The sequence below is a fragment of the Hydractinia symbiolongicarpus genome, chromosome 6 (assembly GCF_029227915.1).
Source record: "Hydractinia symbiolongicarpus strain clone_291-10 chromosome 6, HSymV2.1, whole genome shotgun sequence".
Lineage (NCBI taxonomy): Eukaryota > Metazoa > Cnidaria > Hydrozoa > Anthoathecata > Hydractiniidae > Hydractinia > Hydractinia symbiolongicarpus.
Window position 1 is genome coordinate 16,815,930 of NC_079880.1, and position 13,415 is coordinate 16,829,344.

Consider the following 13,415-nt stretch of genomic DNA (forward strand, 5'->3'; position numbering starts at 1 on the left):
AAATTATGAACTTCAAACCTGCAAACAGCCCTACTTCTCTATTATTTAATAAATCCAAAATACTTACTTTTCCTGACACAATTAAGCTGAAAGACTTTTTATTTGCGTATGATCATTATCATAAAAATTTGCCTAAACCTCTGCAAGGCATTTTCACTCTGGTTACAAATACTCATACCCATAATACTAGAAATGCATCAAACAATAACCTAATACTTCCAAATGTTAGTACCACTTGGTATGGAATTTATAGTATAAAATATCAATCAATCCGTTGCTGGAATACAATTAATAACCAACACAGTGATAAAAAGCTGTCATCACTATCCAAAAACCAGTGCAAAAAAATAATTACAAATCAATTGGTAAGTAAATACTTATAAGGAATATATATAAACTAATAATTTATTTGCTACACTTAAATTTAAATCTAAGTTTAATTAGTTATTCATTTTTTGTATATATATAGCTATATTTTTTTTTTATTTAATTTTGTTTAATTTTTGTCTATCTTATTTCATTTATTGATTTTTTGTTTGTTTTTCTTGTGTTTTTTTTTTGTTTGTTTTGTCTAATTTATTTCTACTACGTATATATATATATGTCTATCTTATTTATTTTTTTTTGTTGACAGGGGGGCTAGTTCTTGATTAGATTTATCTATTTGACTAGCTCTCCTGTTAGGTTAGATTATTGCATTATTTATACTCTAGACAATTTTTTTTTTTTTAAAAAGTTTATTTTTTGTAATCTAACTTAACAAATAAATGTATTTACTTACTTACTATTTACTATTGGACCTTTATTTTAGCGGCAATTGTCCCTGTGCCGGTGGGGGCCCAACGGGTTTCTCGTCCCTGCGCATTTTGTATTTCGTGCGTGGTTAACACAAGTCGCTTTTGACGCACGAACAGACAGATCACGGCTATTATTATAGAGACTAGTCGTTAACCCGTAGAAAAATCCACGGGTTCGTCCGTCCTTTAAATTTAATCGTCGCAACAAAGTGGATAAAAAGATATCGCATTTGATATTCGTGTTTCCGTAACATCATTTTCTAACTCAGCGGGGGGTACGCGCAGAGACAGACAGACTACGGCTATTATTATAGAGACTAGCCGGGAAACCCGGCGTCGAAAAGCCGGGTTAAGCCACAAGTAAAGGTGTGATCCGGCATTGAACACTCTGTGGAGCGCTTAATAAGAGCCGTAAACTGTCCCACACGATCAGGTGGAGCCCTTTTAGTACAGGTATACAGTATGTCGTTAATCTTTTGAAGCGCATACACCATTATAGTGTGCGACTGTAACATATTTTTCAAAAAATAACTTTCCCGCAACGATAACTGATATAAAAACAGAGTTTACAAAGTGTTGTTACTCCATCATAGCAAAAACAATCGTCAATTTTATTTCATTTTGCAGAATAACTTTTTGCGCAAGTTAAAAAATTAATCGTGACACTGGGCTGAGCGCTTAGTACAGTTAAACCGTGTTGCACAGCGTATAGGAATAATACCCTTTTGAAAAAAACTTTCTCGCAGACACAGGGCTGAGCGGTTAGTCCAGGCGTGATTCCCAAGAAAGTTTAAAAATTAATTGTCACAGTGGTGGGCTGACCTTAGTATATACAGGTAAACGGTGTTGCACATGCCCATAGGCGTAACAGCCTTTTACAAAAAACAGTCTGTTTTTAACACTGGGCTAACCGCTTAGTACAGTTAAACACAGTTGAACAGGCGCATAAGGCGTATTACCCTTTTCCAAAAATGTTCATTGCAACTTCGGTTTAAATAAAAACACAGGGAACAGCCTGTCGTTACTCGTCCAGCCAAAACAATCGCTCAGCCATTTCATTTGCAGAAAAAGTTTGCAGAAAAATTATAAAATATGTAGCTATACCTAGCTAGCTAACTGCATTTAGCATAAAAATTATGTATTGCTTAAGAATATTGTTGTAGCCAAACTGCATTTTTATACTTTCACTTTTTAAATAGCCACAGCCTCAACATAAAAATAAATGTTGGCTAGGATAAAAAGCTCTTATACCAAACAGAATAGCAATAAGTGAGGCTCTAGCTAGCTAGTAGAGCTAGCTAATCTTCGTTCCTAGCCAAACATCCTAAAACTGGTGCGTTTAAGATCTGTACGTGGCTAAAAAAACGTGACAATATATTTATCCTAACATTGAAAACAAACAGAAAACAAATATTACAAATATATAAGGCTTTTAGAAGATAAAAAAGTCAAACAGGCCTACAAACCTCACACACTGACCACAAACACGACCATTATCAAAATGGCCTTCGTTCCGCGAAGATCTTGGATTCTTTCTGGTCGCGAAAATCTTGTTGTTTTTTTTAAAGAATCAGGCGTTGTGAATGGTATTCTACGCGCGAGCGGTCAAAACAAAGTCGGTAAAAATATATCGCATTTGGTATTGGCGCGTAATTTACAAAATTTCGTGTTTCCGTTACGGGACGCGGCTTTCGCGGACACACAGACAGACGGAATACCGCTATTACTAGCCATAGTTACCACTAATGCGCCCCGAATTACTAATAACGATTTCAAACATTTAAATTTAGAACGGGATTTAAAATTAAAATGGAAAATGGTGGACGTTTGAAATCTATAAAAACTGCAGTGTTAGAACTTATTATTTTCGTTATTTTCACATTTGGCTAAGGCTCTATCTATAAAGTTAGATTTTGATTAAATATATGTACACTTTAAACGCCTCTAGCCTTCTTGTTGTGTAATTTCACGTAATCATTGCTTTTGATTTTTGGTTAAAATTCGTTCAAAAGACTTACGCATACATTTTTGACTTATCAAATCTCCAAAAATTCTTGTGCTGTAATAACAAATTGTGTCTGAAAGCTATTCTGCTGAAACATTTTCCGCCAAATATGACGAATATGATAGAAATGCAGTACGGAATACACGGGCTCACAGTTTCAAAAAAATACTGCGCGCGCATATCATAACATTACGTAATACACATGCGCGCGCAGAAAAGGCAGTAAAGAATGTAAACAAACAACGTAGAAATACGAGTCCCTAGCTTGTTTTTGCCTTGGAAATCATAAAAATCACCCAACTAAGCTTTGATATGATAAAAAACAAATAATAATGCCTCTACCTAGATGTAATAATACCTTTTTCAGCTATAATTCATCTATGTATAACAAAAATAAGGCGCATGCAGCGCAAGAGAAACCAAAGATCGCTGTATCGTTTTCCATCTTTGTTTTAAAACTGAGAAAGCAGTGTAAATACCAGATCAAAAGAAGCAAAGTAGATATCTATTTATCAACTCGTAAACACGCTGTCTAAAGTAGCGCACGTGGGTTTTTTTGCGATTACTTTCTCTTTCGATTTTTATCAGTGGAAAACAAATATACAGTTAATTTAATTATGTCATCGAACTTAGAAGCATCCCTTTATAAGGAAAATACGTTGCAAGATTTTAAAATGTGGAGTGAAAATGCACTAAAAACTTATTTAAATCTTCGTTCCAAGTCAACTGAGGGAGATTTTGAAACTTTGGTGTGCAGGTTTGTTCTTTAGTCAAGTGTTGAATAGCTTGAGTGGTGAATACCTTGTTTTTTAAATAAAAATATTTTTTTCCAGAGCTTTCTCAGCCTACGAAGAAAATATTCCCATAGATAGAGATGTTGAAAGACGCGAAAGACTACTTCTAGCTGAGTATCAAAAAAAGTTAGTTGTCGAAGAGGAACACATACCCGATCCGTTAGATATCACAAACGGTTGGTTGGCAGAACAAAAAGGCAGTGGTTTACGAAAATGGCCATCAGTTTATTACACAAATATCGAGAGTTATTTAAAAATTTTACAAAAAACAGATAGCTTGATAAGAAGATTGGAGTCGGAGTACAAGGAAGGAAAATCCTACAGATATTTCCGTTGCAACTTTGTTAAAGAAATTTTCTATAATGACATTTGTGAAGAATCTAAATATTGTGTCTTAAGGTGCCGTGTTACTCCTTCCCAGAGTATCCATAACAAACCGTATCATGTATGGGCAATTATTGAAAAAGATGGAGCAAGACCAGGGGGCAGAATAAAATCAGCTCATTGTACGTGTGTGGCTGGATTATTGGGAGGGTGCAACCATGTGATTGCTATGTTGTTCCGAATAGAGGCTGCTGTATCTACTGGAGCTACAAAACCTGGCTCAACTAGTTTACTTGCTAAATGGAATGTTCCCACAGGGACTAAAACCACTGTAATTAATGGACCAATATGTGACATGACCTTTCACAAACATCATTATAGAAAAGGAAATAAATCAACAGAACGTGATGTATACATTACTAATGAGGCATACAAATCCTTTTCTACTGACTCTATTTCCACAGATCCGAGGCATGTCAGAGCCAAGCTTTTTGAAAGGTTAAAAACACTTGCTCCAAATAGTTGCTTTGTTGAGCTATTAACAGGCACTACTAAGCGAAAAAATATAGTTGAACAGGCAGAAGACATGCCTCTTGGAATAAAGCAAATAGCAAAAAAGTTTAAAATCGATCACAATAAAACAAGCGAGGAAAATGTTCAAATATTTACAAAGTCTATTAACATAGAAAATACACAAATAAAAGCTATTGAAATTAACACAAGGACACAGTCGCAGTCTACTGAATGGTATAATCAAAGGGAAGGCAGGCTGACTGCTTCAAACTTTAAAAAAATCTGCTCTCGAGTGAAAACATTGGAAAACAATGAGAATGAATCTTCAAAAAACATAGTCAACTCTCTTTTATGTGCTAAACCCTTTGAAACATTTGCGACACGTCACGGTACAGCGACCGAGCCACATGCAAAAACTGCTGTTGTTAAAGTTTTAAAGGAACGTGGTCATAAAAATGTTTTATTTTCGGATGTGGGGTCAATAGTATTTAAAGATTACCCATATATATCTGCTTCGCCTGATTTAAAAATTGAATGTAATTGTTGTGGAAAGGGTTTGGTAGAAATCAAGTGCCCCTACACTATCAGAGATGATAAGCCTTCAGTCTTAACCCTTCAGCAGCTTGAAAACCAAGATGGAAACATTTCTTTAAAAAAAAACCATAGTCACTATTATCAAATACAAGGTCAACTCGGAATTGCAAGTTTTAGTCATTGTTGGTACTTTGTCTTCACACATCATGGCCATTATATAGAAAAAATTTTGTTTGAACAAGAATTTTTCGACAATATTATACAAAGCTTAAATTTATTTTGGTACAAGCATTTTGCACCAGCACTAATATACGAAAACTGTTATGACACTGACAGTGGCTCACCAAATAATAAAAAAATACAGAAAATATATCCAACACACACTGAAAACAACAAAGAAAACACACATGACATAAACAATCAAAGCCCAGTGGATATACTCAAAAAGACAAATGATAAAGGAAAAACAAAGAAAATTAAACAAAAACGCCAAGCTAAAAAAGACTTATATGTTTGTAGCATTTGTACAAAGAGCATTGCAGATATTCCAAATTCATTTGATGAAAACAGTGTAATGTGTGACTTATGTAATGGTTGGTTTCACTTTAGTTGTGTTAAGATAAGGACTGAAGAAGACATTCCATTGGACTCTGATTCTTTCCTATGTATTAAATGTACACAAGTAATAATATAATTTTTTAATAGAAGTGTAAATATATAAAAAATATTACCTTATAAAAATATATATATAATATATTCATATATAAATCAGATAATAGATTTTCTAAGGTTACATAACGCTCCGCACACAATAACAACATCATCGAACAGTTTATTCATACTGATTGGGTACTCTGAACCTAAGATACGAAATGACTTGAGTCTTCTAATAACCTGTTCAACGAGGATTCTTAAATTTGCAATCCGTTTTGTTTTTCGTATTTCCGCAGGAGTCATTTGGGCACTTCCTCTTTTACCAGGAGGTACTGCAATTGAGATAAAACGACTTTCACATTCCTTTGTTAAATTAAACCCCTTGTCATACATAATTTGAGAATAGCTAGGAACAAGATCAAGATAACCACATTTGTTTGTAACCTCTTTATCTGATATTGCTCCCCCATAAGCCTTTGATAAAAAAATGATCGATGAGTTTGGTGCAATACAAACTAAGATTTTTAAAGTATTATGATGTTTATATTGACTCCAAGTACTCCGTTGTAAGTCCAAGTTCTTAGGTGTTTCAATAAAAACTTCAGTAGCATCTAAAATAGAATGAATGTCAGGCATTGATTTGAATCTTTCTGGTAAAGTTGCTGTGATATTGCCTTTTTCCGGAACCTCAACCATATTGGATAAAACAGACGAAGAAGCTTTAAGCCAAGATGCTATAATACCACTGACTAAACCTTCTGAAATACTAAAACGGTCTGCCAAATCTTCATTTAGTAAACCAAGTCTCAGTTTCATTAAAAATAAAAGAAATTCATCTTTGCTGCATAACTTTCGAGCAGGGCCAAATCTCTTGGGTATTTTTTTAAAATTACGAAATATGCCAGTTGAAGTTTTTTTAACACCTCTCCATCTTCTGCGAACCAAAGGTGTTATTATGTCATGTAGGTGCTCAAATAATTTGAGAGTTATAATACCAGTGTAAAAGTCACATTTTTTATCTGATTTTAATAGACTTTTATATAAAGGTAACTTGCATGAACAATTGTTAACAGATTTATGTAACATATTAAGGGTGGCAGATTGTTTATTGAATTGATTTTTAAATAAATTTTTTGTTGTGGTAAGTGACTTGATTTTTTTCTTTAAAAGTTTGTTTTTGGCCTTTAGTTTCAAGATATTTTCAGAGAGTGAATTTAAAAGTAATTCTCTTTCCTTAGTTGAATCCGAAACTATAAAATCTGCATTATCTTGATGTGAAACAAGGTTAGGTGAAATCATCTCTTGTGGGGGTGAAAACATAGATGATACTGTACTATTAGGTGACAATAACTCTGGTAATGGTGAAGAAATACAAGATTGAATATCAATATTAATGTCACTGTTTGATGCTACGCTACTAATACAAGGACTTTCAATATTGGGATCCACTTTCTCCGTTTTAGATGTTTGTTTTTTTGATGACGATGTTGAGTATGACAACTTTCGTCGACGTGTTGCAGAGGGTACAAACTTCTCAGTCCTTGAAGCTGATTCATAACCAAGACATAGAGTTGGATAAGGATGCTCGTATGATAGTTCCCCTCCAACAAAATGTTTGGAACAAACCCGTTGTTTGGGTCTAGCTGTCATCAATTTTGCTGGATTTTTTGGGCTGGCACGATTAATAAGTTGCCTCCATTTATTATGAGCATCAGCTCTCTTGGTTTTAGAAGGAAAGGTGAACAAGCTAAAAATAAAAACAAAAAAATAGTATATATATATAGCTCTAGCTATATATATAAATATATAAATATATATATATACTTAGCTAGCTAGCCCTTTAGCAAGACCTAAAAGCTACCCTTTATTGCCTTTGGTATTTGCTAGTTACTGCTAGTTTCTGGCTATAAACACTTAATCTTGTGTAAAATATTTTCTCACCTGTAAGGTTCTTTACATGAGCATGCATCAGAACGTCTGATAACATTGTGAACATCACAGATGTTATCTCTCCAAACTTCAAGGTTGTACTCGCTGTTGGCACAATTCAAAACCGCACACGTCACTGATCGTTTTCTTTTTTTACTTGGTGGATCCATTATAACCAAATTTTCTTGAAAAATCTAAGTATAAGTTCTGAAATAAAACGTTCTTTGCCTTTGACTTCCCTGAGCGAAAGATACTTTACTGCCTTTTCTGCGCGCGCATATGTATTACGTAATGTTGTGATATGCGCGCGCAGTAATTTTTTGAAACTGTGAGCCGGTGTATTGCATAGAGGCTTGTGAATAAGCTTATTGCCCAGGGGAAAATTTTTAAATAAAAAGCCCTGCGACTTGAAGATTTCCGTCATTAGCCTAAAAGATTCTGAAATTTGAAGTAGACTTTAAAACGGAGAACAATGGGGTATATAAACACATCATAAGTATCCTAATTCTCAATTATTATTGTAATTAACGTAAAATACAACTTGATAAATAAAAAATAATTTTTTTTTTTACATATATATAGTATATATTCTAAAACAATAGTTAAAACTTTAACTGGATTTTTTTATAACTGATCTCGAAAATTCCAGGATGCAGGATTGCTATGTATGAACTTCACGATTCGAATATATATAATAACTTCTGAACAATTTCAATTTCAATGAATTATTACTGTGTTAAGTTACCAATAAAATCCTTAAAAATTTCTCTCGTTGAAGATTTTTCGAAAATGCTGATGGTGCATGGTTTGATAACAAATGATCTGAAAAAGAAAGTATATTTAAAATTGAGAAAGAAGAATACAATTTTACCAGAACTGAATTAATACTAGGTTGTTTAATTATTGTCTACTTATCTGATTTAAAGTTAGAATTTATTAAAAAGATACAAATCAATGCCATGTGATACACAAAAGGTATACTATATAAATAAAAATATATATATAAATTTAGTCAAGCTGGCTTTGATATCATTGTTAAACAAGTATAATATTAAGCAGGCGATACAAGATTTTCAAACCTGTGGACAATACAGGACTTATTTTGTTGAAATCGATTTATTGAATTTTACAAATTTGATTGTTTATTATCGAGGAAATTGATTGGTCATTGTTTTCGAATTGAATTGAACAAGTTGATACAAAAAAGGGTAGACACTCAATTAATAAATTTGTCAGATTTGATAAATCAACAAGACATCATGGAATCACCTTTTTCATTCCTTTTATTTTCTTTAGAATTCTTCGAAGAACCGGAAACTATCATAGGATCATCCTTTTTAGGTTTTTTAGAAAGTTTTAAGTTCCTTATATTAAATTGTTCACAAACTTTCCTTTTTTTAACTTCTACTGGAGGTTTTATTTTGTCATCACATTTTAACAATTTTGAATAACAATGATCGAAGTCTATTGTCTGTTGTAAATCAGATAAGCTGTTAGAAATTTTCCTTTTTTTAACTTTCACTGAAGGTTTTTCATTCTCGTCGCATTTTAAGAATTTTGAATAACAATGATCAAATTCTATTTTGCATTGTAAATCAGATAAGCTAGTATCTGTCAAAAAAGGTGTATTTTGCGTACTATTATTTATTAAGTCCTTATTCGTTTTTAAATTAGATGAACTAACAGTGGTTATTTCACTATGTTGAGAAGGTAAATTTATTTTTTGTTTTACATACACCAGGAAAAACCACCCAATGGCATTGTTGCTAAGCAATTTTTCAAGTGATTCATACTGGGCTATATTATCACTGAGATCGTCATAATATTCCCACAAATAATTCTTGTACAGGGTGGCCACTCAAAATTAAAAAAAAATCCAAGAACTAATCAAGAACAATTCAAGAACAAAATATTGGTTTTCAAGGACAAAAATAATTTTTAACAACTTCAACAAAAGCTAATATCTTGATCAATTCACTGACTTTATACATCAATATGGCATAATCTGTGATAATTTGAACAAAATAAAAGAGTGTAGACATGTAGAAACCTTGATAATAAAGTTGATATCGTTCCAGAAATCATTCTTTTAGGAGTACATAGCTACTTTGTGTACAAGTTTATAAATACTTATCAGAAAGCTAGAATTATATAGTAACAAAAGTGTAAAACTAAAAATAACAGAATATAAAAGTCACAAAAATAACAAAGTTCAATAAATAGTGTTCTTCTCTTCTTGTTTCTAAAATCTATTTATCCAGTATTATGGAAACGGTCCAAAGGATTCTATTTCTTGTGTTTTATAAAACTTTAATTCTCAATTAAAAATAGAACATATATTGTATTGTATAAGAAGATCTTCAAATTAGAAAATGAACCAGACAAAATGACGCTAATATGAAGCTAATAAATAATCCATATATCTTGAAATAAACTAATGTCAACAAACTACGAGTATTATAGAGGTTATTAGTTTTTGAGATCTTCCTCCAGTTTTTTAATAGCCTCATCTAAATCCACCATTGTCACTTTTTTCTCTGTAATGGCTTTTCTGAATGCATTTGCTTTCAGAAACATAGCAATGTCATGGCTAACCTCGCCCTCATCAAGACAGTTGTTCATATCTTTGTTCAATGATCGAATACATGTATCTACCTCCATTCGTTTGCGTTTCACACTATCAATCTCATATGCTATTATCTTTCTCTTGTTATTCGCTGCTTCATTTTCTTTTGATTTTTTTACTTCTTCAAGGGCAAATACATACCTAGAACGGGCTGTTTTACATGATGTAACCATTTTGGCAGTGATTTCAATATCATGCACATCTTTCTTGCAACACTTTAAGGCATCATATACAAACCGCTGAGCACATAGTGACTTGTTTTTAAGATTTTCGATAGTGACTTCTTTGTTGATGCTGAATCCTCTCTCGATCTGGCTTTGTCCATGTGAAATAGTGAAGACCATCACCATGACTTTCCATAAATCTTTGTATTTATCAGAACCGTTTAAATACTTGCGGTAAAAATGATCCAAACGATTATCAGAAAAGCTAAAGCCAAGAAACTTATCTTTATGAGTCTTAGCTGTGCGTGAGATGAACTCCTCCAACTGCAACTTGGCATTATCTGCTTCTTTTGAATTGATGTGATTTGTTGTGTAAAACTTGTCCACGACCTTTTCAAACTTAAGTAGACAGTTTTTACTTTCAATCATATTCTTTGGAACAAGACTAGACAAAGATCGAACAAAAAGGTGTTTCAATGGCGATCGTTCTTGTAGCTTTTCAATAATACCTTTAATAAGTGCAGCACATTCTCCTTTAAACTTTAACTTCTTTGTCAAACTGGCTTGAAGGGACGAAAGCAAGGTTTTGGTGGCAGTTGGTAACTTGACTAATTCCGGTGGTAAATGATTCTCTCGTTTCTGCAAATCAATTTTAATTAAAGAATAAGCTGAATCAGCTTCATCAATAACGGTTTTCCGAATGAAAATCTTCATTAACCGACGGATAATATTTTCTAATATTTCCGAAACAAATGGCATCATTGGATTATCCGTCTGGAATTGCTTCAGATACGAAGACATCATGCTGGCTACATCAACAAAGAATTGTAACTTTACTTGCATAAACATGTCAGTGTGGTGGGTGACCAAGGTGTCATACGAACTGTTTTTGCTTGGTTGTTTTGATTTGCATAAGGTTTGATAATGCTTTATGACATTCACAACATTTTCCCAAACTTCCTTTGCTCGGATGGCAACAGGTTCATCCTCAACCCAGCGTGTCTGGCAAAACATTATTGGAAAAACATCTGATTTGCTTAACTGAATATATAGATCTCTTCAAGCTGGGGAATCATTGAACAGCTTCCACATGGCCTTTAAAACCTTTTCCAATTTCCAGCCAGTTGCTTTTACGCCAGTCTGAAAGGCTCCGTGCACCACGTGTAATCCACACGAACCAACATCAATAATTTGGGGATATTCTTTCTCAGTACGATGCGATTTTAAATTTTCATAAACTTTCCAATTAGTGTTTGGTCCGTCCATGGAAAGCATGACCATTGATTTCTGGGGTAACGCATCAGTTGCTTGAAGAATCTCGTGCAAGATGTTATCTGCATTTGGGCGCCTGAAAAACCTTGAGGTTAGGTAACGTGTCTGGACTTCATAGAGATTTTCATTCCAGAAACGAATCTGAACGTCCATTTGTTCTTCCTGTTTATAATGATTCAAACTTTCGTCAAAAAGTGTGGAATAGGTTGGCGAATTTTTAATTTCTTGGAGCAAGATTTCCATGAAATATGGGGCTAATCCATGTACGATGTAGTACGCACATTTCGTTTTTGATAACTGGAATGACTTTGCTATGTCACTGTCAGGGAACATCACACAAAATAGCTGGTTCAAATTCAAGCAAGAACGAAATGAATGATGTGATGTTAGTACTTTCAGAGCCCAACGAATTTCAGCATGGGAAACTGCTAATGTACTCATCATTAAATCAATCTTGTTAGTGGCGGGGGAGGCGTCTTTGCTTGATGATGGCTTTGGAGGATTACTTTTGAAGAACAGACCAGAAACTGGACTATAGTTTTTCACATTCACTTGATGCTTGTTGCCCTTAGAATGCGATGCTAAAGCACTTTTTCCCATTATAGTTATGTCTATCACTGTGTTACAAAGTCTACACAATGCTTTGTGTTTATCTGGTCCCCTTTTCAACCATATTTTAAACTGTTCATCGCTCAACCAACTTTCATTAAAAATACTTTTTCCATGCATTCTGGTACTTTTTTTACTAGACATTTTTTTACTATTCTAAAAAGATTTTTCATAGAATTGTAAAAACTCAAGAACATTCAAGAACCAAGGGTGGAAAACATACTATTTCAAGAACAATTCAAGACCAAATAAAATTCAAGAACATTCAAGAACATTCAAGGTTTTCAAGGACGAGTGGCCACCCTGTTGTAAACTGCACACGTAAAATGTAACCCACTGTTTTTAGCTAATCCAGCTAGCCTATAAACTGTTTTGTCTAAATATATTCTTTCGTTTAACTGCAATACTCCCATAGCACTGGGACTAATCTCAATAAAAAGAACATCACTCAAGTGTATATCCACTGTGTTACGATTACAGCGGTTTTTACAATCGTCACATGAAATAGATTGAGGATCATTGTTTTTTAAAATCAATTTAAACCAGTCATTACTACATAAGCCATGTCTTACTAAATCAGAGACTGTTATATAATGAACAAACACGTCAGTCTTCGACGAAAAACTTTTTTTACAATTATTGCACGAGGCTCCTACTTCAAACGAAGAAAGAATTGTTGATTTTTCTACATTCAACAATCCATTAAAAACATTTAAAGTAAATATTTCGCTAAATTGGGCATTACAATCCATAGCACGCAAAGAAATACATTTGGAACGTAAAAAAGACCAAACTTGCTCCCTTAGTTGGTTAAAACAAATACTAGACACATTATCATTTACATACACATCATAATGCACCTTAACATCGGATAACAACCTTAACAGATGACATCCTTCTTCACATGGGGGCAAATATTGACATACAGCATTAATAAAAAGTTCAAGAAATGTATCAACGGCACAAGAAAACTTTCCAGTTATAAGTTTCGATGCATTCATAAAATGCGGCCTTTGGATCAACGCCAGGATCCGTTCTGAGTTTAATTTCATATAAGACATAAGTATAATCCTTCTACTTACTTACTGTTAACAGGTTTGGAAACAACGTAGCTCACACAAAAACGAATCTTTTCTTGAAGCTAAATTCACGTGGGCTGCAGCGACATTTAAGCACGTTAAACGAGACAAACAA

General features: G+C 33.5%; 2 protein-coding genes across 2 annotated transcripts; one reads left to right on the top strand and one right to left on the bottom strand.

The window, feature by feature from the left end:
* The first annotated feature begins 3,313 nt into the window (after nt 1–3,313).
* On the top strand, nt 3,314–5,661 carry LOC130647216 (uncharacterized). Its single transcript, XM_057452995.1, has 2 exons — nt 3,314–3,559; nt 3,636–5,661. The coding sequence occupies exons 1-2, from the start codon at nt 3,420–3,422 to the stop codon at nt 5,659–5,661; spliced, it is 2,166 nt and encodes a 721-aa protein (XP_057308978.1). The 5' UTR covers nt 3,314–3,419.
* A 74-nt stretch (nt 5,662–5,735) lies between these two features.
* Nucleotides 5,736–7,822, bottom strand: LOC130647218 (uncharacterized). Its single transcript, XM_057452997.1, has 2 exons — nt 7,563–7,822; nt 5,736–7,368 (listed from the first exon to the last, which is right to left on the bottom strand). Exons 1-2 carry the CDS (start codon nt 7,718–7,720, stop codon nt 5,736–5,738), a joined length of 1,791 nt encoding a protein of 596 aa, XP_057308980.1. The 5' UTR covers nt 7,721–7,822.
* Nucleotides 7,823–13,415: the final 5,593 nt, after the last annotated feature.